The sequence below is a fragment of the Suricata suricatta genome, chromosome 12, assembly GCF_006229205.1.
Source record: "Suricata suricatta isolate VVHF042 chromosome 12, meerkat_22Aug2017_6uvM2_HiC, whole genome shotgun sequence".
NCBI classification, from domain to species: Eukaryota; Metazoa; Chordata; class Mammalia; order Carnivora; family Herpestidae; genus Suricata; species Suricata suricatta.
In genome coordinates this window covers 24,199,524-24,227,030 of record NC_043711.1, presented here as the reverse complement: position 1 = coordinate 24,227,030, position 27,507 = coordinate 24,199,524, and the positions used below count along the sequence as shown (strand labels likewise).

Below are 27,507 nucleotides of genomic sequence, written 5' to 3'. Positions count from 1 at the left end.
GGTTTGGTCAGTCAACTCCTTGGGAGACAGGTGGAGTTTGCAGATGGAGATACAGGTCACAATTCTGACCCTGGGGCTTAGGGACTCTGAGCAAAACATCTATCCTCATTTCTTCGTCCTCGAAATTCATAAAAATGTGGGGCTGCTGTGAAGATTAAGTCTAGCGCAAGTACTCTATGACAGAGTTAAATAGACCTGCCTTCAAATTCTGATTTTATTAAATTGTGTCTGGCATACAGAAAGCACCCTGTAAATACCGACTATACTCAGGATAACCCATGATAGTAGTTTCAATCTGGTTAGCATAATGTATTTAAACTGCCTTCCACTTGACAGTCAAATCGTTTTAGAGACCACCTGCTGTATATTTTTTAATGTGGCTGCAAACATTTATTTTTTAAATATATACTCAATACTGGAAAACCGAAAACACCAAAGAAGCGAGTCCAAAACCCAGCAGCCCCCCTCCCCTCAAGCTCCCCAGAACCAAATCTGGTTAACACTAGGCTGTGAAGTCACATTAAAGTGTCCCAGGTATTGACAGCTGCTGGCTGGAGGCGTGTCACTGGTTCTAACCCTTTAAGATAAAAGGCGGGGGGGGGGGGGTAAGTGAGGAAATAATGTATTGTAAAAATGCAGATTCGGTGGTAAAGGCAGATTAACTGGGCCCGGACGCTTTCAGGCGGTCATCCGCATAAGACCACGGTCTCATCTTCTTTCTCCGGGTCTACAGTAAATGCACGCAAATACTTCACAGAGCCGGGTTCTCCCTGCATCCATTGCTTGAATCCGCTTTTGGCTGAGGAACTCGTGCGCGGAGAAAGGGGGTTATCTCGCTAAGATAGGCGACGCCTGCGTTCGCGGGGCCTATCCAGGCGCTCCCTCCTCGCCTGCAGCGCTGGCGAGGCGCGGTCGGAGAACACGCAGCTCGCCTTAAGCCCTGTCCACCCCGCAGCAGTCCCCGGCGTCGAGATACTCGCAGGGCGTTGCAGTCGCCCCTTTTGGCGGGCTCGGGCGCCCCGACGCTCCGCCCCCCACCACCCTCTCTCTGCACCCGCGGAGGCGGGCGCCGCGCCCCCATTGGCGGAGAGATCCGCACCGGCCCCGCCCCCTCCCAGCCCCGACGCGAGCACGTTGAGTGGCGGGGGCTGGCAGAACTGCCAGAGCAAGGAGCGGCTCCAGGGGCCGGGAGGCACGGTTGGGGCGCCAGCTTTGGGGCCCTGGAGAGGCTGCTGGGTCGGGACCAGGGTCCGCGGCCACGGGGGAAGGGGGTGGGTGGGCTGAGAGCAGCTCGGCAGTGAGGCCGGCCCGTCGCCCCTTTCCCCCGACCTTGCCGGCAGAAGCTTCCCGGGGCTCCTCACGCCGGCGCGATGGCGACTGCTGGGGAGACGGAGGCCTCTCCGCCGACGGACGCGAGCTGGGAAGGTGGCGGCGGCGGAGACGACGAGATGAAGCAGGCGCTTCCGGAGCTTGAGTCCTCCCCACAAAATGGCGGCGGCGGCCTCAGCATCGCGGAGCCCGCCGGCGGCGCCGGGCCTGAGGAGACCGCAGTGGCCTCGGCCGCTCCGAGCGTCGGCCACGAACAGACTCAGGACTCGTCTGACGCGGGCGCGGCCGCTCTGCCCAAAGGCTCCGAAGAGCCCGAAAGACCCGTTAGGAGGAGTTTTCAGATCCCCAGGAAGAGCAGAGAAAAGAAAGGTGGTGCTTCCCCTCTCCCCCAACCCCTCTTTCTCTCTCCCCTCCATCTTTTCATTAGAATCTCTCTGTCTCCTCTTCCCACACCCATCCGAGACACGTAAACACGCATGCATCGCCAGCCGCCTCTCCCCTCACTGCCACGGCCACCCAGCTGCTGCGCCTGGTGCGAGAGGAAAGCGGTGGAACCACGCTCCCCTGCTCTCCCTCTCCCCGTGCAAGTTGGAAGTAGCTCAGGTTTGAAGCTTGTCCGTAAGGCTGCAGCTCCCAGAGAGGAAAGATGGTGCTCGGCGCCCCTCCCTCCCAACCCCTCAAGGCACAGAAGCTGGTGTGTGCTCCTCAGGATGCTTCTGACAAGTCTCACTCTGGAAATAGCCCGTGGCCGTGGATTCTGGGGCTTTCTCCAAGGCCATTGCATTCAGAGGACCACAAGTGCTTCTCCCTATGGAATTCTTCAGCTGTCTACTTGAAATTTGCTCGATGTCAGCGGCTCCCCTTGTTTAGAAATCTCCATTAGATGTGATCCATGCACACAGCGTCTTCCATCACACCTCATTTTCATGTAGATTTTTCCCCCTTGTGCAAGCGTTAGATTAAAGTAGGTCTCTCTTTAAATCCAAACTTTAGTATGTTTTCTCTTGTATTTGAGAAGAATGGGAAGGTAGGTTCTTGGTGCAGTAATTTCCCTATGGAAAAAAAAAATAGAAGTTATCTTATGCCCAAGAGTCAACAACTTGATTTTGCAGATAAAGAACTTAAGTTGTTTTTTAAGGCCAGTCTACTTTTTGGAAACAATGTGGGAAGTTACATGAGCTACTTTTACGTTTTTGAAACTTAATGATATAGTGGGACACTTCTAATGGAGATCAAAAGTAGTAGTATAGTTTTCTATTACACTATTTTTGACTATCCAGTGACTTGGGATATTCTGGACTTAGTCATTTTAAAGTCTCTTTTTGTTTTACCTCGTGGTTCAGGTTTTCATGATTTAAGAATCTTGATTGAAGCATGTGCTTTTTCATGTGCTTAATCATCTCCATTTGCACAACTGAAATTGTTAGAGCCTTTTATCAAGAAGATACAAAACCAAACATAATTTTCTATTTTGATGAGAAAATCAAGGAAATCCTTGATGTCAGAAGCCATGTTGACAAAGATGAAGTTATCTTTTGTCCACTAGCATGAGGAATGTTTCTAGAAGTATCTTTTAAGTGAGCTAATGTAATATACTTTAGAGTTCAAGAAGATATTTGTAAAGAAAGGTCTAGGCTGTCCATTATTTTGGTTTATTTTGTTAAGATGTATGGTACAGCCTATATGAGGAAAGTCAGATGCTCATCCTAAATTAATCAATTTTTAGAGAATAGGTTGGAAATACATTCACATGGCCTCTGGTTATGAGGTAGGAGATGAGACTTTTGTTTCTAGCTTGATAAAATTTTGAAGTCCGTGTTTTTTCCTTCTTTCTTTTTTTCTTTCTTTCCCTTTCTTTTGCTTTTAAGTGCCCAAGAATATGGTTTATGTTACACCATAAACAATGGATGTACCATCTTTTAACTTTTGGTAGGACCAGAATATTGGTGTAGAAACCCTCATAGTTTGGTTTGAAATAAGAGTAGTCACCAGGAAATGTTGAAAGGCACTGGTTACATGTGTTTTTTTTTAATTAGGTAAATCCAGAGGATGCTGTAAAGTAGAACTTTATTTGAACACTAAAAGTGGATATAATTGAGGAATTAGGAAATATAAAATCTAGCTGTTTTATCCCCTGAGTCTGATGCTCCTTGGGGAAAATTTGTTTTCCATTTTCATTTAGACGCAAAAGTTTGTCAACCTTAGGGAGGTTATAGCTAAGGAAAATAAAATACACTGGACTCTTTTCATCTTTAGTGAAAATAATTTGTGTTCTAAGCAGCAGCTGTTCAAATAATGCACTAATGACTTACATGGAGCTTTTAAATAAGTAGATACTTTACCACCATGGACTTTATCCTATCCAAACTGGAAGTAGTGCTTGGTGGTAGAATTTAATAGAAAAATTCAACTTTTCATTATTAAAACAATTATTAGAAATAGAATAGAATAGCAAGTACTGTTGATTTCACACTTCATCCCCAAATCCTTTCTGCTTGAAAGGTATCACTTTATGTATAGGATGTGGCTAGATACTAGTTGTGGTCACAGGAGTCTTTTATCATGAATATTAGATCATTTTCAGGAGATACCTCTGAACCTTTCAGTATCAAAGATTCTGTTGCATTCCTTTTTTAATATGGCAGACCTTTGGTTTTGACTCTGCGTTTCCAGTGAAACTTAACGTGACTTGATAACAATACCTTAGATAACTATGTGAATGTAGCTTGCTGACTCAAAGCTTTCTTTGTCTTGGCAATAGCATAACGTCCAGAATGCTTCTGTTCTAACTAATGGTAATGGCAAATGCTTTATAGTGCTTAATAATTTTGTAGGCCTTGTTTAAAGCAGTTTACATGTGTTAACTAAATCTCAAATCTATAGTAGTAGTAGTAGTTGGTACTATTCCCATTTTACAGATTCCCATTTTACAGATGAGGAAACCAAAGTATTGAAAAGTTAAGGGGCGCCTGGGTGGCTCAGTCGGTTGAGTGTCCGGCTTCGGCTCAGGTCATGATCTCACAGTTCATGGGTTTGAGCCCCGCGTCGGGCTCTGTGCTGACAGCTTAGAGCCTGGAGCCTGCTTCAGATTCTGTGTCTCCCTCTCTCTCTGACCCTCCCCTGCTCGTGCTGCCTCTCTCTGTCTCTCAAAAATAAAACATAAAAAATTAAAAAAAAAAAGAAAAGTTAAATGACTTGCCCAGGGTCACACAGCTAGTAAAAAGGAGTTGGAATTTGAACTTAGATATACAGTACTTATCATTACACAAACCGTAGCAAGACTTCTTTTTTTTTTGTAATATAAGTGCTTTTGTTAGCTTTTTTTTTTTTAATTTTTAATTTTTTTTTTTTTAATTTTTGATACAGAGAGAGACAGAGCATGAGAGGGGGAGGGTCAGAGAGAGAGGGAGACACAGAAACGGAAGCAGGCTCCAGGCTCTGAGCTAGCTTAGCTGTCAGCACAGAGCCCGACGCGGGGCTCGAACCCACGAATGTGAGATCTGACCTGAGCCGAAGTCAGAGGTTTAACCGACTGAGCCACCCAGGCGCCCCCTTTTGTTAGCTTTTTATCTTACCTATTAAATTTTTTAACGTCTGTTAAACTTAAAAATATTTAGTATGTCTTCATCTGTGGGGTATTTTGAGATTTGGAAATTGTGTTCATTATGAAATTAACACATTTAATCTGTAGTGACAAATTAAGTGACCTAACTTGACTGGCATTGTTCTTAAATTTAACCTAATTGTACAATTGGATTTTGTCAGTAGATGTTTCACTATTGCCTTCCTTTACTCTAAAATCTAATACTATAAGTCATTAACAGTAAATTAAAATTGGTAATTTGATACATTTTTTCCCTCCAGAGCTCTTGGGACATGAAGTAGTGATGATTCATTTTCTGGAAAATGTTTATTGGCCAATGTTTTGTTTTCTGTAGGACACAAGACTAACTGCTCATATACCTGTGTCCATACTGGTCTAGTCTAGCACAGTTAATGGTGAATTCTCCTCCCCAGCACCCATCTTTTCCCACAGAATTTGCAGTTGTTTTTTTTTAAGACTTGGGGCAAAGTTTCCTTTAAGGAAATTTGCATGGTGTTTCAGTAGTTGTATATGAATGACTGGGTCCTAGGTACCACAGATTTCCCTATTCAGAGGTAAGCAGGGTAGGATAGGCAGAATCCAGTTACCACATAAAACATTTGATAGGCGTGTATCAATTCTGAATATAGGTAAAATTTTCTTTGACCTATTCCCTAGGCCAGAAATATTTGTACTATCATCATATTAGTACTTGTTTCTCTAGTTTTCTTCCAGCATATTCATTCTTAATTCTGTACTGTGTTCAGTCTTGATTTAGAGATGAAACCTCCATTCCCAAGACATTATGTCTTTAGCAATTTTATTAGACTGAAGAATGATTTTTAAAATATCTTTCAAGTAAATTATTGGAAGGAACAAATGACTAGACATCAGAGAGATGGATTCAGAATATTGCAGAACACACATGATCTGCAGCCTACTCTTGGCTATTTCCCTTTCTTCCATGAATTAGTTACTTTAAATTGGAATGTGCGTTTCACATGGACTATTTGTATGTTTTGATAAAAGTTTAGCTTGTTTTTACATATATGTATAGATGGGTGGTTTTTTTGGTTGTTTTACATATACACATAATTGTAATACAAACAGATTGGCATTTACAATAAGTGAATTGGTAAAAGTAATTTTAAGAATGTTTCTTTGACTAAGGAACAATGCTATTTCATGACTTAAATTTTATGTCTATTCCAACTGCTTAAACAGAACATTAAATTCAACATTTTGTATGCTACCAGTAATAAAAAATATTTAATGATAGTATGGATAGTATGTGGTTAGGAGACCTGAATTCTAGTTCTAATTCTGTGATCCATTTTCCTTGTCTGAATTATAAATCTCTTAGTGTCTTTAAATCTGTTCTTAAGTCCCATAAAACATCTATAATTTGTCAGTAAGGAAACCTTGTGAATTATGTACATCAACTCATATTTCTGACATGTATGTGATGGAAATCCTATAAATAAGCAAATCGTGTTTCTCAGTGTGTGGAGGAACTATTGTTACTTCTGTTAACCTTTATAGCCCTAAAAAGGGTGCGGTGGCTTTTGGCCCTAGTAAGATGAGAAAAATAAGAGAGTTGATAGAAGAGACACATATGAGGGTAGAAAGAGCATTATCCTGGACATAAAGTTCTTTTTCTTTCATACCTAATTTCCAGTGTCTAAATGTTCCATATGATTTCTTGGTCTAAAATGAAGAAACAATTTTATTTTTTCAGCTCTGTAATGATTGGTTTCAGGTCTTATATCCACATGCATAAATCTTCTGCTCAGAGTTTAGGATATAAGATTTGGAGCTAGGCAGCCTGAATTTGAATCCTACCTGTCCTGTTATTCATAACTATGTAACCTTGAGCCACATTAGCTGTTAGCTGTCAGGTTCATTGTGAAATTAGTATAATTAAACTAAATAGGATGGTGTTAATGATTAAATGAGATCATTCATGTAAAGCTCTTAGTATAGTTATCTAGATAATAATAATGACCAACTGATGGTTAGACTCAGTAATTGTCAGAATCCAGAAAACAATATATTGGGTACTGACTTTCATAAGTGAAATAATTATGTAAAATGTTCCATTCTCCGTTTGGATAATCACAGGGTTGTTTCTTAAGTGCCTCAAACAATGGCCTGTAATTAAGATTATGATGTATATATGTTTTCTCTAAGAGAAGTGACAGGATATGTTGACCAAGGGATATGCAGTGTTAAGAGGATTATTAAGGGACAAAATAGGCCACTAGGGAATATACATTCAGAACATCAACTTGTTAAATTTCTGATTATCATTACCAGCACTTTGACGTGAAATCCTTAAAAAGAGTTAACAGCATAACTTTATTTTTGTAGAAATGATAACTGGGAGGAAAAAATTACACTTTTGGCCTAACTAGTAAAGCCAGTGGAATCATTTGACATATAAAATAACTAGGACACAGGCATCTTTTTCTATATTTTCATTCACAAGAATTTTTCCCCCTACTGGCAATCTACTTGAGTACATTTGACATGACTATAGGACATTGCTTTGGAATGAAACAAATGTAAAGTACTTTTCTGATAATTGGAATGTTAATTTCCACATAAATTTATATGATTAAATTTTTCATTTATGATTAGATTGATGGTCGAAATAGTGTTTGAACAGCTTAACTAAGGAAAATATGTAGACTTGTAGGATTTCATAGAAGTTTAAAGCCACATGATACTTTTGAGTAGGGAACATTTTAGATGTCTGAAGTCACTTAGAAACAAAAAGGAATCATGCAGAAAACCCAATTTTTAAAATTGTGCTTAATCCATTTTGGATGTGCAAGCTTATAAAGACTATTCCACATGCTGTTTTCCTTGCCAAGTTTTTCCCAATTTAGTTGGGGATAGTCACAAAGATGTTTTTTCCTACCACATTCTGTAAAACAGATTTGACTTAAGAGGATTTATTTCTTCCTCTTTTGAGCTTACAGTTTGTTTTTACATATTACTGAATTGTTGAATTTGTGGGGCTTAAGATGGTACCACAATGATACTTTATTTTTTAAAGTTTATTTTTAGAGAGACAATGCAAGTGGGGGAGGGGCAGAGAGAGGAGGACGACGGAGGATCCAAAGTAGGTTCCATGCTGACAGGAGAGAGCCTGATGTGGGGTTCAAACCATAAGATCATGACCTGAGCCAAAGTCAACCACTTAACTGACTGAGCCACCCAGGCCCCCCTCAGAATTAAAAAAAAAAAATCTTTGAGAAAATTTGTTCTCGCTTTCTTCACTAACTTAGTTATTCAACTTACTTGGATTCAGTGCTCACAGTTCTAGCTACTGGTGTGTGATAAAGGTAAAGTAATAAAGCACATACAGTTCTTGCTCTTGTGGAGGTTACAATCAGATTATTGAATGTTTTCATCTACAAATTTGATTATGGGATACTTTGTGTTTAATAGTTCTTTTTGAGTTTCTTCTGCCCCCCTCCTCTGATTACCCTTAGTCTGTCTTTATTGCATTATAACTAGTTTGGCTTTATTTCTTTATTTTAGTGTGTAATCCCTAAGTAGTGGGAACCATATATACACATTTTTGTCATTGATATAGACATTTATACACATTACATTTTTACAAACACTTTTGTAATAATATACATGGTTTGGTAAATGGATGGATGGGTCATTTGACATATCTTTTAAAGCCTAATACTGTGTTTAGAAAATACAGTGAAAATATCTTATTAGCAGCTGTCTAGTACTGTTAAGAGTATGTACAGGTTTTTAGTAGTTGCCTAAAAGTATTTGGACTGAAATTTACTCTTTAGAAATAGTATCAGAAAAGAAATTAAGGTAGCACAGTATAACAAAGTTCTATGAACACTTCTATATACAGTGAAATATAAATTCCTATTTTGGCTTGGGGAAAATTTATATACATAGTTTCTTGAAATTTATTAGTAAGTTAAACTATTTCATGCATAAATTGTAAATTTGAAATTATTAGACCAGTGGTCCAAGAACAAGTTGGATATTTAAGTATTTTAAAAATTAAATGGTGTGTGGAATAGTTGAAGGTTTGGGGAGTAAAAAATTATATTGTCTTACTTGAAAACAGAGGACCAAAGCACTTAGCGCTTTTTCCATGTATTGTGTCGTGTGGCATGTAGTATTTAGTGGATATTAGGAGAGCTAGAGTTCTTTTTCACAGATGAGAGAACTGAGCTTATTTTTGGTTAAGTAATTGATTTACCCACGGTCTACCACAAAGCTAGTGAATGCTAGATCTGATATTTGTGTCCATGCTTGACTCCAAAGCTCTATATCTTTCCATTTATTTCACTAAGCTTTCATAATGTCCCACTACTTTATATTGGTAATACAAGAAGCCAATGGATGTAGTGTAGTATAGAATAAAAATTCTAACTTTTGTGCTAAAAACCAAGTGAAATCATTTTATTATATAGACACATAAGTATTTTAAGTGTTTCTATGCATTCATTTATGCTGTAAGCATTTAGTTTGCTGAAGTAAATGGTCCTAGACCTATTTCAGTGTAACAAAAAAAAAAAAGGAGTGGAAACAAGTTGAGTTTATGCATAGATAAAGACTCATGAGAGTCTTTATGCAATTAAAGTTGCCTAATGTAACATTCTTAAGATTTGCAAAATTGTAACCTCTTGTGCATGTGTAATGTCAGATGCTTATTGCTGAAGGAACTGATCAATGTAGGCAATTGCTTTTTATTTTCCTTCAGTTAATAAGTTTCTTTTGAATGTCACAAAATCAGATAGCCATGATGCCTTTTTTTAACCTTACTTAAGAGTTGTATTAAACCCACAAAAGCTTAAGAAACTACATTTAAGAAGGAATAATCTCAAAATTAATGTTTTTTTATTTGTTTTAGCACTTTTTCAGCCATTAACTCCAGGCTCTCGAGAATTTGAAGATGTTCTAAATATTCTGCATTCATCTTACCTTGAACCAACCTCAGTAACAAATTTTAACTACAAACGTGCTTGCTTGATACATAATGAACTTTTGGAAAAGGAGGTAGGTTTTAAATGGTACTTATTATAAGAATAGTTGCCTGGAAGTTTTATGTTTCTTTTCTTTAAAAATGCTGGTTTTGGAGGCACCTGAGTGGCTTATTCAGTTTAAATGTCTGACTTCAGCTCAGTTTATGATCTCACAGTTCTTGAGTTTGAGCTTTGCAGGTGCCCAATAAATAAAACTAAAAAAAAAAAAAATGTATATAAAGGGGAACAGTTAAGTATGTAAGATAATAAGTTTCAGTTTCATGTGCAGATTAGAAATGTTTTTAGGAAAAGGCAGAGTGAGGAATTCTGCAGTAATACAAGTGAGATGTTTAGAAATACTTTGTGTTCATTGCTTTCTAATGCACATGAAATATATTAATTTTGTACTTTTGTAAGTTGGTTAACCAAGGGCTATCAGAATTGAACTTTGAAGGAATCCCTGAATTTACTGGCCCCTTGAGAAAATTAAAACCTTGCTAGTTTGATGTGATTTTATGGTGTGATAGGGGTTATTTATTAATTTTATATGAAAATTTTGCCTAATAATTCTTTAATTACTGAATATCAGTAATGGCCTGAATATTGAATATAAATTTTTTAGATATGTGTTCCATATTTTGAATGTATATCCATTTGCTTTTACCTAAAAGTGAAAGCAGTTTGGGTGACTTGCAGTTCAGTTATACTTAGAGGACATCACTCTTATCCAGGAAGTATATATGGAGCACATCTTATGTACTTGGCATTAAGAATATAGTTATAAAGAACTGAAACATTTTTCCTTGTCCTGATTGAGTTTATAGTCCAGAAGTTGGTCATTCCACAGAGATTTATTAAATCACTTACTGTATGCAGTGTACTATGTTATGTAAAATGAGAAATCCAAAGGTAACTAAAACATGAACTTAAAAATCTGTGGGAGAGTTGGAAAGTGGTAAAATTTTAGTAGACATTTAGTTAAAATTGATAGATATTAGATGTTTATTTGATTATTTCAAGGTATAAAGAGCTAGTTATAATAGGGTAAAAATTAATTGAAACACAGAAATTACAGGGAGAGAAAAGACCATTTCTACCTTGGTTACATTTGGGATTTCTTAGAAATAAAATTTCTGAAGTAATTAGCTTGAAAGACATAATCACATGCTAGGGAGTTGTTACAGATTTTATTTCATTTAGTTCACAGAAAAGCGAAGAGAACTGAAGTTTGATGGTCGTTTAGATAAAGAACTTTCAGAATCCTATGCATTTCTTATGGTTGATCGATATCAGGTGAGTAAACTCATTTTATAAAAAACAATTTGAAAATGTTTCCACTGTAAGTTACTAATTTTGCAGTGTGAACAATACACTTGATACTTATAAACTAATGTCTTATATTTTACTATAAATGATATATGTAAATGGATACATATGTGAAAGAAATTATTTAGTAGGAAGGGATATTTCATTGTCGTGTAATTTGTTTTTCAAATGTGCTTATGTTTTCTCTGACCAAAAACTATTTTCTTTGCCTAGGATGTGCTTGATAATAATTTTCTCTTTATTAAAGTAGATTATCTTATGTATTCTTGGGTATATGTATTGGGAGCTTGGTGTATCTCCTTTAATTAATGATGTGTAGGTAGAGTTACTTTTTCTTTAAATATTTTGCCCGCTCTAGTTCTCTCTGAAAGGGGATGTTTGTATATGTGAGTGTCATGAATGCTGATTTTCTGTCCCACCCAGTATACACAAATGGATATCTGCCATGGTTATGTTGGAAACATAAGCCAGTTTCACATTGATATTTAGTCATAAATTGTCATGTATATAAAATTTCTATAATGTAGAACTTACACAGGAGTTTGGATTTTATTTAAAACAGTTTATAAATTATCTTTTCATGTTTTTAATATATTATGATTACAACATGAAGTGTTTTGTTTATTTAGGTGCAAAGCATATGTGAAAAAGGATTACAGGTGGGCCAGTCCAAAATAACAATTCTTGGCAATCCTTCCATGGGTAATCTTTTTTTTTTTTTTTAATTTATTTACTGTTAAGTTGCCACTTAAACATATATTATTTAATTTTGCTGCAGTCCTTATAGTTAAATTAATGTTTGCTTTGTCATGTACTCAGAAAAAGGAGGATAGTTTTGGGTTATGCAGGGTAAAACTAGTTTTACCCTTTGTTTTTGATTTGCATATTTCAAATTGATCAAGTTTTTTTTTTTTTTAACTCAATGCTGGTGATTTTGAGAAATTAGGATTTTTTTGTTTTGTGTTTTTTCTGTTTGTTTTGCTTTGGTTTAATATCTTTACTGTCATTACATTTTTTTTTAAGGTGTCATACTTTTTATCTCTTATCATTAGGGTAAATGGATTTTCTTTTTAGTATTTGTGCCTTTATTTAAATTCTTTAATTTTTCCCTCTTTACTAGGTATCTATCTTTCTAGGTATGCTGATTTATTACAAGCTAACCCTTTGGAAGCTGGGGCAGTGGGCGATGTTGTTATTTTTAAAATAATGAAGGTAATTTTAACATTTCATGTATTAAGGACAACATTTGAATTGGATTTTAGTTGGCTCTGTCTTTAGTAGGAATTTGGTTAAATTAAAATTGTTGCTTGCTTTGTTTAGTATATAAAGATGTTTTGGAGAGTGATTTACCATCTTTGATCTATTTGATTTTCTTTCCAAAAAAAGAATGAAGAGGGTAATACATTGGTAATGTCATTTAGGTTAATAAACAGTGTTGTGCATAAAATTTTTATTTCCTTGTTATTAAATTCAAATAGCACTTTTTTTTCATGGTTAACTCCTTTTTACTGCTTTAATATTGGTAAAAAGTATTGAGTGTTACCAGGTATTAGAGGAAAAAACTGTTGTCATAGGTGATCTATATTCAAAGAGGTATTTTCTAATGTTATATAGTCAATAATTAAGTTAGGTGGACTTAAAAGGTTTTCTTTATTTTAGGGTAAAATAAAAAGTTTGGAATCTATATTAAATAAAAGTGCTTTGGATCCAACGCCAAAACATGAGTGTCATGTGTCAAAGAATGCCAATAGAGTTACATCACTTTTGGCTTACAGAGCCTATGAACTTACTCAGGTAAGTGCCTGGCTTCATTTCAGTGTTATGACTTCATATCTGTTTATCATCAAATTCTTTATTTTTTTAATGTTTTATTTATTTTTGATACAGAGAGAGACAGAGCATGAGAGGGGGAGGGGCAGAGAGAGAAGGAGACACAGAACTGGAAGCAGGCTCCAGGCTCTGAGCTACCTGTCAGCACAGAGCCTGATGGGGGGCTCGAACCCATGAACGTGAGATCTGACCTGAGCCGAAGTCAGAGGCTTAACCGACTGAGCCACCCAGGCGCCCCTCATCAAATCCTTTAAAATGTCTCATTTTCAGTACCTTCTACCACCACACCAGTCTAACCTCTGGTTGCCATATAACATTACCAGACTCTAGTGTCTCTCACTACTGTTTGTTCTTTGTTTTCAAGACCACCAGAAACAGAAGTCTTGTGGCTTCCCAGACTTAACAGAGTAATAGATTCCTTAGTCTAGTTCTTCCTTCCAACCTGGTATTTTTTTTATGATTGCTGCTCTCGACACATCTAATTTCATTTTGAAGCTTAGGCTTCTATTGGCTTAGATCCTGGCCTAGAAAGATCTCCTGTCTAATAAAACACTACTCATTCTTCAAGATAAAGTTGAAGCCCCTTGAATTACCTTAATTCATGTAACTTTGTACTGTTGATTTGATATTTTTTATTTTAACATCTTTCTAAGATGCAAGCTTTATTCAGATATAATTGATACACAGTAAACTATAGGTACTTAAAAGTATAATATTTACCAAATTTTAGTCATTATTTTTTTTGGGGGAGAAAGAGTACACACACATGGGTTAGAGGGAGAGAATCTTTTTTTTTTTTCCATTGTATTTTTTTGTTGCTGAATAACAAATTACCACAAATTTAGTGGCTTAAAACAACAACAGTTTATCGTCCAGTTTTCCTGGGCCAGGAGTCTGGGAACAAGTGTTAGCAAAGTCCTTTCCTCATGTTTCACCAGGTGAAATCATGGTGTTGGCCATTGCTGCCATATTCTCTGAGGCTAAGGATTCTCAAGGGAGAGAATCTTAAGCAGGCTTCACACCCAGCTCCTTAAAAAAAAAAAATTGTGAGTGAAGCTTTATAATTTTTTTTAAATAATCTTATTCTCTACACACAACACGGGGCTTGAACTCAAACCCCAGATCAAGGCACACGATGTACTGACTGAGCCAGCCAGGTGCCCTTGAAACTTTTTTTTTTTAATTGAAGTGTACAGTTGACTTTTAGAAGACTCTGAATGTGCAAGACATATTGTTGGGGACTTGTAGCAAAAATTATATTCACCAAAGACGTCTGGGCTGACTTAGTTGATTATTGCCTTCTGAACAGTTGTTAGAGAAGGTAGCAGTAGACTTTTCTTTTTCTTTCTTTTTTTAATGTTAATTTTTGAGAGAGGTGAGCCCTGTGTGCCCATGCGAGCAGGCAGAGAGAGAGAGAGAATCCTAAGCAGGCTGTATACCATCAGGCAGAGCTGGACATGGGGCTCAAACTCAGGAACCTTGTGAGCCAAAGTTTAGAGACACTTAACCAACTGAGCCACCCAGGTGCCCCTCCAGGCATTTTTAGAGCAGCAACGTTACTGAAATCAGTAGTTTTCCAAGGGAATAAACTTTGAAGGACAATGCTTTGTTTATACCCCAGGGCATTCTTTTTAATGAAAATCACTAGTCTGTGAGTCACAAAGCCCTAATGAATGTTGTGAATAAGCCCTAATGAATGTTGTGAATAGGTTAAGGGGAGAAGCAGGTGGTAGAAAGATATTAGCTACCTTTGTCACCTGTGTTCATAATCTCTTCCACCTCCTCTTTGCTGCCTTAGTCTGCAGTTGGAGCCAAGAATATATTTTTCTTTTAAAATAATGAACAGAATACTAGATTTGGTTGAGATTGTGTTCTAAGCATTTTACCTTTTGGATCGAAATGACTTTTCTGGGCTGACTTGGAGCAGCTTTTAAATGTCCATTTGTAACATTTTTATGGGAAAATTTGTTGCACATACTGAGCCCTCAGCTCTTCAGAAGTAAGCTTTTTGGAAACAGCCTAAATGTCCATCAACTGATGAATGGATCAAGAAGATGTGGGTATATGTATCAATACAATATTATATTATTGTATATATGTATTATGTATATATTATATATATCAATACAATATATCAATGGAATATTACATGGCAATGAGAAAAAAATGAAATCTGGCCATTTGTAGCAAAATGGATGGACCTAGGGAGGAGTCATGCTAAGTGAAATAAGTCAGGCAGAGAAGGACAGATACCATATGTTGTCCCTCATAGGTCTAACAGGAGAAACCTAATAGGAGACCTTGGGAATGGGAAAGGGGGGGGAAAGTGTTAGGGAGAGGGAGTGAGGCAAATCATGAGAGATTTTTGAATGCTGAGCACAAACTGAGGGCTGAAGAGGGAGGGGGGAATGGGAAGGGGGGTGATGGTCAGGAGGGGGGCACTTGTGAGGAAGAGCACTGGATGTTATATGGAAACCAACTTGGTAATAAAGTATTAATTAAAAAAGTAAGCTTTCTGAGTACCTATTAGTGCTCTGGCATCTCAGGTAGATAGATAGAAGCAGAATATTTTATCCCATAAAATGAATATAAAGTGCAGATTATTTTAAATAAATTGACAAACAGTGCTTAAAGATAGTTTCTGTTAGAGGTATTTAAATGGTGTTATATTTCTCTAAAATCAGGCAACTAAAGATTCTACTATATACTTTTTTTGTCTTTTTACAGAAGTTAATTTTGCATTTTCTTATTTTTAGTATTATTTTTATGAGTATATCTTTGCTGAACTCAGGCGAAGACCAAGACATGTGTGTCCATATGCAGTTGTATCTTTTACTTACAAAGATGATATACAAACTCCAAAGTTTGTACCTTCATCAAGGTAAGGACTCAGGAGTTTTATTTTTCTTAAATTAAAAAAAATTATTTTTTGAGAGAGAGTGTGTTTACATGCGAGTGGGGGAGGAGCAGAGAGAGAGTTAGAGAGAATCTGAAGCAGGCTTCACACTGTCAGCACAGAGACCAGTGCAGGGCTTGATTTCAGGAACCATGAGATCATAATCTGAGCTGAAATCAAGATTTGGACACCTAACTGAGCCACCCAAGAGCAAGACTTGAGGTTTAGACTTCATTCAGAATACTATTTTACATATCCTAGGAACACTTTGTTTTCTTGCCATTTTTTTACCTTGCCTTGCAACTAGTTAGATGTATGAGTATTTATGATGACTTTTGAAAGGTCAGTGTGAATAACGTACTTTATGTGGAACTAAAATTTACTTAAACCTCACCAGTTGGCCCTTTTTACTTGATATTGAAGGTTTACATAGTTGAGTAAAGTGTAACTTTTATTTGTTTATTTAAAAAATTTTTTTTGATGTCTATTCATTTCTGAGACAGAGTATGAGCGGGGGAGGGGCAGAGAGAGAGGAAGACACAGAATCTGAAGCAGGTTCCAGGCTCTGAGCTGCCAGCACAGAGTCCGACACAGGGCTCAAACCCACAAACCATGAGATCATGACCTGAGCTGAAGTCTGACGCTTAAACGACTGAGACATCCAGGTGCCCCTAGAAATAGTTTTTAAAGAGCCACATATCATGAAACACATTTTTTTAATTTATTTTTTTTAACATTAATTTATTTTTGAGAGCCAGAGAGAGACAGAGCATGAGCAGGGGAGGGGCAGAGAGAGAGGGAGATACAGAATCCAAAACAGGCTCCTGCTTCAGAGCTATCAGCACAGAGCCCGACGCAGGGCTCAAACCCACGAACATGGGTTTGAAACACATTTTTTGTGGTCAGCCTTTTCATTGGTTTTCCGGATCAAATCATCTTGTCTTCTTTTAAGTTGTTTGAGACCCAGCACACTTTTTTTGTGTCAGCAAATAGCCCTGGTGACCATCCTCCCATAACCATAAGAAGCAATTCCTATGTTATCCAGACACCTTAGGTTTTCACATTTCTTGTGGCTCTGTATTTATGATTTCCATGATATATTTACAATAAGACCTTTCAACAGTAATCTTTAAAAGACACCCAGCACTTCATAATTATGAGGTCATACCTCCAGGAATTGTAACTGTTCATTTTCTTTGCCAATTTTTTGATTCCATCTTTTGGTCTCCATATCATTTTAAATGAGCATTGTTTGAACGTCCTTGCTATACCTCAAATGCTGCCATGAATCCTTCTGCCTCAGGGCCTCTGCATTTGCTGTTCTTCTTTTCCCAGTTAGCTACGTGTTTACACTAAACACCTTTATCAGATCTCGCCTTGAAAGTGACCTTATCAGTGAGGCCGTTCATAATTTTTTATTTTAAACCCATACCCTACTGCTTTCTTTTTTTCTCCATAGCACTTAAAACCATCATCTGGTAAACTATATACTACTTTTTGGTTGTTGCCTGGCATCTTCATGAGATTGTAAACTCTATGAAGGCAGGGGCTTTATTCATCCTGGTAATCCTATTATCTAGAACTGTGCCTGGCAAGTAATAGAAACTTGGTAAATATTTATTAAATGATGAATAAATGCATTTAAATATATATTGAGGCTATTTCTTCAACTCTCATCACCAAAATAAAGTAATTCATAGAGACTGTAATGGACTCTTTCCTCCTGATGACTATTTTTGGGGAAAACTCCCACAAATTTGAACAGATATGGTAATTTGAGCCACGTAAGTAACTGTTTTCTTCGTGTAGACTTGGATGTATTAAATGTTGTAGTAAGTAGTTAATATGTTCTTCCCACTTTGAAGAAGGACTTAATTTTCTTGTACATTATGCCATTAGAAATAGTGCTTATGTCAGGATCCTGAATGTTGTTACCAGTCAGTAATGTTTTTCTTTTCTTTTTAAAACTTTGTAGATCTAACAGTTTCAATGCAGATAGAAACTCAGGTAAGAGTCTTTTATTTTTTTTCCTTTAGTTTTATAAATTGAAAGAATAAATACATAAAGTAAAAAATTCGTGTTTTGCTTTATTTTTATAATGAACAAAAATCTGCCAAGTATGGAAAAAGGGGGTGAGAGCATGTTAGATACAGCATCAACATTTGGTTATCCAAGCATAAGGTCTCTTTTAGAAGACAGGAGATTAAAAGCAAAACTGACATTTTCTGTCATCCAGTTTCTCCACAATGAAAAGAAAGTGAGTAGAGAGGCTAGGAGATGCTGTGGGGTTTGTGAAGTTAACCAGATTTAATATAGTAATATAGTCTCCTTGGGGTGAAATAAGAAGGCAGTAAATGCCTGGTCTTTGCTCTTCAGCTGTTTGATATGAGGACATTTAGACAAATTTGTTAATTCTTTACAGCTAGAATAATCCTGTAGGGGAAAAGATACCTGAAACAAAAATCTAATATTTGAGGGGCGCCTGGGTGGCTCAGTTGGTTGAGCGTCTGACTTCGGCCTGGATCATGATCTCGCAGCTTGCGGGTTCGAGCCCCGTGTCAGGCTCTGTGCTGACAGCTAGCTCAGAGCGGGGAGCCTGCTTCTGATTCTGTGTGTCCCTCTCTCTCTGCCCGTCCCCAGCTCATGATCTGTCTGTCTCTGTCTCTCAAAAATAAATGTTAAAAAAATGTCTTTTAATAGGAAAAATCCTAATATTTGAACTCTGTTATAAATAGCAATGTCTTGGATGTTTTTGTGTGTGTGTGATTTTTGGTTTTTGTTGTCATAGATGTTTTCTCCTTATTTGTAATAAACATGTATTTGCTTCTGGGCTTCCAGTGACTGAATTGTATCATTCTTTTTATTTAGATAAATTTAACTACACCTTGTGGAAAGGACAGCTTTTAAATAAAGGAAAGCTTTTGTGTTATATTTCTCTGCGGTCAGCCACTCGTGCTTTTTTGCCTATCCAGCTGTAAGTATGTTGCATTACAAGAAAATAGCAATTAGGGGTTACTCAGTACAGTTTCTTCTTTTGCTTTTTATTCTTATATTTAAATTTTACTTAGGTCCAAAAGAACTTCAGTATAAATGTCGATTTGTTCTAAAAAATTGATTTGATAACTTGAGAAACATAGTTGGCATAATGGGCCCTCTGCGTTTCTGTCTTGGTTTGAGACTGGGCTAAATAGTCGTATACATATATGGCATAAAAGTTTTTCTCAATGATTTTAAATTTTAAAAGTGATTTTTCAAAGTCTTATTTTAATTAGATATATTTGTCATTTTGGAATTTGAACATGGTAGACTTAAAAGTTATCAGTTCTTTGTGGGAAACATCTTTGATGTGGTGAGGTAAGTTAAAATTTATTGACTGTTTTCAGTCTTGTGCAGCATATATTAGAATAGAAAGGTCTAAAATGATCTTTTGTTACCACCCCAGTAAACATTATGGGCCTACATTAAATGTTTGAAGATTACTTTAACAGTTCATACTCGAATTATCTTCAATAAAAGGACAGTCTTTTATCCTTTGTGGTTAGTAAAATTGGTGTATAAGATTAGCTTCTGGCTTAGAAATGGAAGATTGATGGTATTACCAGGCTTTCTATCTACTTGTGTGTGTATCTGGGCGTTCCATATCAAATCCTCTTTAGAATCAAGTATGATATTAATAGTATGTTGTGGGTGGGGAGGGGATAACATTGCTAGAGTTAAAAATTCAGGTGAGGCAAACATTTTTTCAATTTTCTTTCAGTCCTGAAAAGTTAGATGTTGAAACAGTTATGAGTATTGATCATCTGAAACAGAAAATCCCTCCAGCACTGTTTTATAAGGAAACATACTTAGGTCCAAGTGAAGGTAAATAATTTAATTTTATTAAAATATATAAGAAGCAGATTTGATTTGAATATTTACTATGTATTTTTTCTTATGTCAGTTTTGAAGAATGGAATGTATTGCAGCCTTTATGAAGTTGTAGAAAAGACAAGAATTGGAAGTAACATGGAGAGTTTACTACAAAAACTAGAGAAAGAAAAACTTGTGAGTGAAAGGTTTTAAAATGTTCCTCATTCTTTCATAGAAATAAGTATTTGAATAAGTGATCATATTAATATTTCACTGTATTTCATTTTTGCCTCAAAGTACCATAGGGTCTCTGCCTTTGTTGATACTATTTAGTGAACAGTTTTACTATGGCCTTTAGTAGTCTTTTTTTTTTTTTTAAGCCATGACACTAGACTTTCTGCAAGCCAGTTTTCTCCATGAAGCATCTTCATTGTATTTTGTGATGGTGATAATAAGTATTTATCGAATACCATTTTCTTATGCAGGGTGTTTAATTCAGTAAAGAATGAGATAAGGATACTATTCTGGATTATATAAAGAGATAAATGGGAGTTACTCAGGTAGATAGGGTTTGTTCCAGTAGAGACTGTGCCCTATTTGAAGAATTATCAGAACAGTTGCTTGGTGAGGTTGAAAGAGAAAGGAAGCACTAGAGTAGTTGGGTGAAAGTGGTAGGACATGAGGCTATAAAAGTGTGAGGTGGGGGGCTATGTCCTGTAGTGTCTTGTAGGTAATGTTCAAATGTTTAGAAGTTTGGATGTGATCCTAAGAGCAGTTGGTTTGAAAGGAAGTGCAGGATATGCTTTTGATTGTGTATGCACCATGATCAGATTTGTGTTTTGGAAATTTATTTGGTTACTCTAGAGAATAAAGAGGCAAGATGAGGCAGGAATGTAGCATTACATTAGAGGGTGGCAGTGGGTTGGAGGAGAGAGGTAAGAATGGTAAAAGAAGAGACTTATTTAAGAGCTATTTATTAGATAGTATCTAATTTAATAGGTACTGATTTTACTTAGTTTAGATAGAAGGATTAGATCGGGCATTAGTTATGATGAGTTTAGGAAGGAACAGAAAATGAATATATGCTATTATGTCCAGTTCAGCTGAAGGAGAGGAGTTGGTTACGGAGGAGAGGGGTTATTCCAAGGTTTCTGTTAACCTGAGATAGATGAGCTCACTTGTAAATGTTGATGGGACATTTCAATAGGGGAAGTTTTTTGCACAGGTAGGCAATGGGATAAACGCTTTTCAGCAGTTAACTTCTTTTTACTCATTTTATTGAACCTCTATTTCCAGGCAGTCAAATGGTGGTTAGTATTTAAAGATTTTCAGAACTGGCAACTGCATTTTTAATGGCTATGTAGAATTTTGTTGTATGCATATATATTTGCTTAGCCAATCCATTGTTTAGAGTGGCCGAGTTAAATTATGTACAGAATTTATAGGCAGAATTTATACACCTGTGAATTGGTGGACACCTAACAATTTTTTTACCAGCCAGCTCGAAATCTTTGGGCTGGGCATCTTAGAACACACACATGTGGACAGATACACATTCTCTACATAGGAATATACTCTTATGTTTACATTTCTTGTTTTCTGCATGCCTAATAAACTATTTCTCACATGAAAATCTGTTTAATTCCTGAGTTCAGAAAGTGAAAATTTGGATAGTAGGTTTGGATATGGTGAGATACTGGGTTATCCAAATCTGTTCAATTCTTGCATTTCAGAGTCTTGAAAATAAAGAGTTTCAGAAAATTACTGTATCTGATAGTGAGACTCAGGATAGGGAGATACTAGTATCTTATTCTTCACCAGAACAAGTAATCTTAGATCCTGAGAGGACTGGTTTTGAGCAGAGTTAAGAAATAGAATAAGGTCTTAGAGGGTCTTATCTCTTTTCCTGCAACGTTATTGGGAATTCCCAGCCTCATTGGGAATTATTTTAACCATGGCTCCTTCATAGTTCTAATGAAGATGGGAGGTGCATTGGGGACTGTTGGGTTCTTAATTTTATCTTGAATATACACACCAAATGTTCTGAATCAGAGATAGATTTAGTGAATACCTCACAGTAGTAAATATATTGGCCTTCCTTTGCCCTTGTCCTTAGCCTTAGTGCATCCCAAGGAAAGACAGGTCTGTTATCCTATGCAGGTGGCTGGATATTCCGCAGGCAAGAGATGAGGAAAAATTACTTTTCTTTGCTTATTAAGGGAAGGAGGCCACTGCCTCCCCATTCTGGAAAGTTCTCCTAGAAAATGTGATGACTATTAACTCCAACCCTGTGATAAATAAATAAAATCTTTTCAAGATGCATACAACCCTCTGGAACTTAACATAGGAACTAATCTGTGCTGTACATTTTTGCTCCTCTTCTGTACTCACTTGGCACTCTCAGGGAGATAAGAGAAATTTAATTATCTTCTTGGATCAGAGCAGTTACTTAGATAATTAGCTATAGGTCTCATTCATAAAGTATGTGAGGAGTAAAATATTTTGGGGGGAAGTGAAAGCAAACATTCCCTATCTTTATATTTACTTTTTTTATGTATCAGAAGGCTCGTTTTGGCAGAGCACAGAGAAATTAAGGAAATTTTATTTTCTCACAGGGAGATTTGCAATGTAAGTAAAATTATATTGAGCTTTCTTTTGGTTGGTGATAAGTTAGTAATTCTTAAAACTAACAATAGAAGGGAAAATGATGATGTCACTAAATTTGAAGGTTATTTTTGATGTGAACATTTTCCTGTATATCTCCCAGTGTGGCATGTACAAGAATTTTTTCTCTTGGGTATATATCGAGTATATTAGATACATTATCTTTTATTTTATTATTGTTTTTAATGTTTTTTATTTATTTTTGGGAGACAGAGAGACAGTGTGAGCAGGGGAGGGTCAGAGAGAGAGGGAGACACAGAATCCGAAGGAGGCTCTAGGCTCTGAGATAGCTGTCAGCACAGAGCCCGACGCGGGGCTCGAACCCACGAACCGTGAGATCTGACCTGAATCGAAGCCAGACGCTCAACTGACTGAGCCACCCAGGCACCCCGATACATTATCTTTTAAAAAATTTTTTTAATGTTTTTTATTTACTTTTGAGAAACAGAGACAGCACGAGCAGGGGAGGGTCAGAGAGAGAGGGAGACACAGAATCCGAAGCAGGCTCCGGGCTCTGAGCTAGCTGTCAGCACAGAGCCCGATGCGGGGCTCGAACCCACGAACCGTGAGATCTGACCTGAGCCGAAGCCGGAAGCTTGTCGCTTAACTGACTGAGCCACCCAGGTGCCCCAGATATAGTATCAATTAAGTAGAATTATTGAATCATAATTCCACGTGACTAGCTTTATAAGATAATGTAACATTGTTTTAAATATTTGTACCAGTTTATATCCCTTACTATCAGCAAGTTCTTGTAGATTCATGACTACTAGTAGTGTTAGACTGTGGCAAAATCTTGCCAGTATGGTAAGTATAAAATATCTGTATTTTCCTGAAATATGAATGAGTTGATCATCCTTTTATGAATTTCTTTCCATGTTCAATTGCCTATTTTTCCTTTGAGTGTTTTGTGTTTTTTTATTTATTATTTATACTTATTATTTCTATTATTTTTTTACTATTTTATTTTATTTTTAAACATTTTTTAAATGTTTAGTTTTGAGAGAGAGAGAGGTAGAGTGCGAGCAGGGGAGGGACAGAGAGAGAAGGAAACAACAGAATCCAAAGCAGGCTCCAAGCTCTGGGCTGTCAGCACAGAGCCCAAAACCCACGAACCTTGAGATCATGACCTGAGACAGACATTTTACCCCTGCTTGTGGTTTCTTATTAATTAGAGAAATTTTTAATACATTTTTGGGTACTAATACTGAGCTATGTGTGCTAAAAAAAATTTTTTTATAGTCTATGCTTGCCTTTTTACTTTATTCTCAATGTTTTTTGAAGAATAAGTGTTCTTCAGTGTAATTAAATTTGTCTGCCTGAATGTTAAGCACTGTTTGTGACTTTAAGAAATCTTTCTTTACCCCTAGATCCTAGGGGTATGTAAGAATATGAATGTGTTAAGATTTTGCCTTTGGCTAAGTCATTAAGTAAATAAATAGGTTTTTTGTTTGCTTTTTGTGTGATATAATATAGGACTCCAACTTCATTTTTTCCTCAATATGAATAGCAAATTGTTCCTGAACCATTTCTCCACTGAGAAGCTTTGATACGAAGAGTCATCTCAGGGCGCCTGGGTGGGTCAGTCGGTTAAGCGTCTGACTTCAGCTCAGGTCATGGTCTCATGGTTTGTGGGTTCAAGCCTCGCATGGCACTGTGCCAGAGAGCTCAGAGCCTGAAGCCTGCTTCAGATTCTGTGTCTCCCTCTCTCTCTCTCTCTCTCTCTCTCTCTCTCTCTCTCTCTCTCTCTCTCTCTCTACCCCTTCCTGTCTCATGCTCTGTCTCAGTCTCTTAAAAATAAATAAACATTTAAAAGAAAAATTTGAAGTAGAGTCATCTGCCCTACCTTTTTCATCATTTTGTGGAGTGTTTTGCCGTTTGTGGTGTAGCTTTTTTTTTTTCAAATATTTAAGTATCTGCTTTGCTTTTTTCTTTCTTTAATGTTTTTTCATATTAGAATCTTTTTTTTTTTTTTAACGTTTATTTACTTTTGAGAGACAGAGGCTAAGAACAAGCAGGGCAGGGGCAGAGAGAGAGGGAGACAGACTCTAAAGCAGGTTCCCGGCTCTGAGCTGTCAGCACAGAGCCCGACACGGGGCTCAAACCCACAAGCAGTGAGATCATGACCTGAGCCACAGTCAGTTGCTTAACCAACTGAGTCAGCCAGGCACCCCTAGAGAGAGAGAATCCTCAGCAGGCTCTGCGCCGACACGGGCTTGATCCCATGACTCTGGGATCATGACATGAGCTAAAACCAGGAGTTTGTTGCTCAACTGAGTGAGCTACTTTGCCCCTCAGCTTTGCTTTATGCAAAAAATTTTAGAATCTGCTTTTAAGCCCTATTGGGATTTTTTTTAAATCTATGGATGAAATTTGAGAAAATTAATCTGTTGTGATACTGTCTTATCCATAAACAAGATTATCCCTTTACTCCTCTAGGGTATTCTTTTAGTAGAATTTTATAATTTTCTGGGTACATGTCTTGATTATTTTTTGTTTAGCTTATTCCCAGCCATCTTACTGTTTTTGATGTGATCATAAACAGTATTTTCCATTTCACTACATTTTCTATTTGTTGTGTATATATATAAATGTAATTGATATTTATATATTAATTTTATGTTAGATCAGTGTATAAAATTTGAATAACTCTTTTTGTACGTTGTTTGCAATTGCTATATAGATTTTATTATCTGGAAGCAGCATTGGTTTTGTTTTTGTTTTCCTCTCTAGTCTTTAAGCTTTGTATTTCTCTTTCTTGTATTAGTATTACTGTGTAATCTAGGATCTCTGGTACAGTGTTGATAAAAGTGGTAGTTGGAGGCATTCTCTGGTCTTTGATTTTAAAAAGAACATGTCTAACAGGAACCATTAGGAAGTTTGCAGTAGACTTTTCATAGATAAATTTATCAGTTTAAAAATTTCCTTCATTATTTTTCTAACCACTATGGGTTTTGAAATTATTTTATGCCTTTTTTTTTTTTTTTTTTTTTGCTTTTATCAAGTTGGTAACAAGGTGTATTAGGGTACTCCAGAGGAACAGATCTAATAGGATGTACATATATAGAAAGAGATTTATTATAAAGAATTGGCTCACACAGTTATGGAGCCCATAAAATTCTAAGATTTGCAGTCAGCGAGCTAGAGAATCAGGAGAGCTTATGTGTTAAACTCATCCATAAATATTCTCAGAAACAGCCAGAATAGTTTGACCAAATATCTGGACACCCTGTGGCCCAGTCGAGTTGACACACAAAATTAACTACCATGTATAGAATTTATCCTGTACACTTACAAGATGAATTATATTTCTCTTTTTCTAGAATTAAAACTAAGTTTAGGGACGCCTTGGTGGCTCAGTTAGTTCAGCGTCTGACTTCAGAAGCTCAGGTCATGATCTCGTTTCGTGAGTTTAAGCCCCGCATTGGGGTCTGCGCTGACAGCTCAGAGCCTGGAGCCTGCTTCCAATTCTGTGACTCCCTCTCTCTATGTCCCTCCCATGCTTGTGTGCTCTCTCTCTCAAAAATAAATAAACATTAAAAAAATTTTTTTTAATAAAAAGTAAAACTAAGTTTATATTGCTAGTTAAGAATACCACCTTCACTTTTTTTTGTTGTTTTTGTTTTGTTTGTAATGCATGTTTTGTTTAGCAATTTTTTTTAATCTATGATGATGAGTTAGATTGACCTGCAATCTTTCTTTTTTATTATTGTTGTCTAGTTTTTACATCAAAGTTACTAGCAGGGCACTTGGGTGGCTCAGTTGGTTAAATGTCCAGCTCTTGATCTTGGCTCAGGTCATGATATGGTGAGATTGAGCCCTGCATTGAGTTCTACACTGACACCACAGAGAGAGATTCTCGCTCTCCCTTTCTTTCTGCCCCTTCCCCGCTCGTGCACATACACTCTCAAATAAATAAAAACCTAAAACTTATACTAGCTTCTCATAATTGAGTTGGGTAGTATTCCTAATTTTGCAAGAGATGTTTGTATATATGATTAGTATGTTCTTTGAATGTTGGCTAGCACTCCCTTTGTTTATGGATGATTTTAAAGTACCGATTCAATTTAATAGTTAAACTTTGCAGGTTTTCTGTTTATTCTTGGGTCAGTTTGGATATATTATGGTTTTGTTTGTTTGTCTTTTAGGAATTTGTCCATTTCGTGTATGTTTTTGAGTTTATTTGCGAGACAGTCTTTTAAATAGTCTCTTATTAATAGTTGCTATGACCATTATTACATGATAATATTTTCATTATGTCTTCCCTTATTACTTACTTTCACCAGAGGTTTGTCTGTTTTATTAGTCTTAACCAAATTATGGTTTTAACCTTCTGTCTTATCTTTGTTTTACTCTTTTCCTAATTTTAGCTGTTCTATTAATTTCAACTTTTGAGGGGTTCATTTTATTTCTGCTTTCTTAAGTTGGAAAAATGGTCAGTGAATTTTGAGTTCCAAGTACTGCTTTAGTTGCATTCCCCAATATGTAGGATTTTCATTATCATTCAGTTCTAAGTATTTTTTAGTTTCCATTATGATTTCTATTTTGATAACATGATATAGAGGATTGTTTTTAAATTTCAAAATATATAAGAATACTTTTATTTTTTATTCCCCATTTAGTTCTGTTAAAAACAGGTGATGATTATTTGAAATTTACTGATACTTGATCTAAAACCAACTTTGTGGTCAATTTTTGAACATGCCCTCTGTAGATTGCCCAAAAAAAAGTGTTCTTTGTTAGATCCTGAATACACAGTTCTGGGTTGACAGCTATTTCCTCTTAGTGCTTTGACTATATTACAGTATCTTCCAGCTTCTATTTTTGTTGAGAGGTTAGTTCTTAGCCTAATTATTTTTCCTTTGTAGGTTGTCATCTTTTTCCTGGTTGTTTTGTTAATCTTTTGACAATCAATCTAGGTATTGATTTCTTATTTATCCACCTTGGTATAATTTGCATCATATAGATGCATTTCTGTAATATAATTAGTCATTTTTCTGATTATACTTCTCCTTCAT

The 27,507-nt window shown here is 36.6% G+C and overlaps 1 protein-coding gene across 4 annotated transcripts in view; it reads left to right on the top strand.

The window, feature by feature from the left end:
• The first annotated feature begins 1,119 nt into the window (after positions 1–1,119).
• The window catches only part of TASOR (transcription activation suppressor), a 53,180-nt gene continuing 26,792 nt past the window's right edge, over positions 1,120–27,507 (top strand). For 2 of the 4 annotated variants that reach the window (XM_029918256.1, XM_029918255.1), the window contains exons 1-11: positions 1,120–1,698; positions 9,813–9,958; positions 11,125–11,217; positions 11,880–11,952; positions 12,371–12,462; positions 12,910–13,044; positions 15,837–15,961; positions 17,952–17,983; positions 18,845–18,950; positions 19,734–19,837; positions 19,917–20,020. In XM_029918256.1, the coding sequence (XP_029774116.1) occupies positions 1,371–1,698; positions 9,813–9,958; positions 11,125–11,217; positions 11,880–11,952; positions 12,371–12,462; positions 12,910–13,044; positions 15,837–15,961; positions 17,952–17,983; positions 18,845–18,950; positions 19,734–19,837; positions 19,917–20,020 (1,338 nt within the window). In that variant the 5' untranslated portion in view covers positions 1,120–1,370. The remainder of the gene's footprint in view (positions 1,699–9,812; positions 9,959–11,124; positions 11,218–11,879; positions 11,953–12,370; positions 12,463–12,909; positions 13,045–15,836; positions 15,962–17,951; positions 17,984–18,844; positions 18,951–19,733; positions 19,838–19,916; positions 20,021–27,507) is intronic. The other 2 variants (XM_029918254.1, XM_029918253.1) reach the window with 1 other exon arrangement.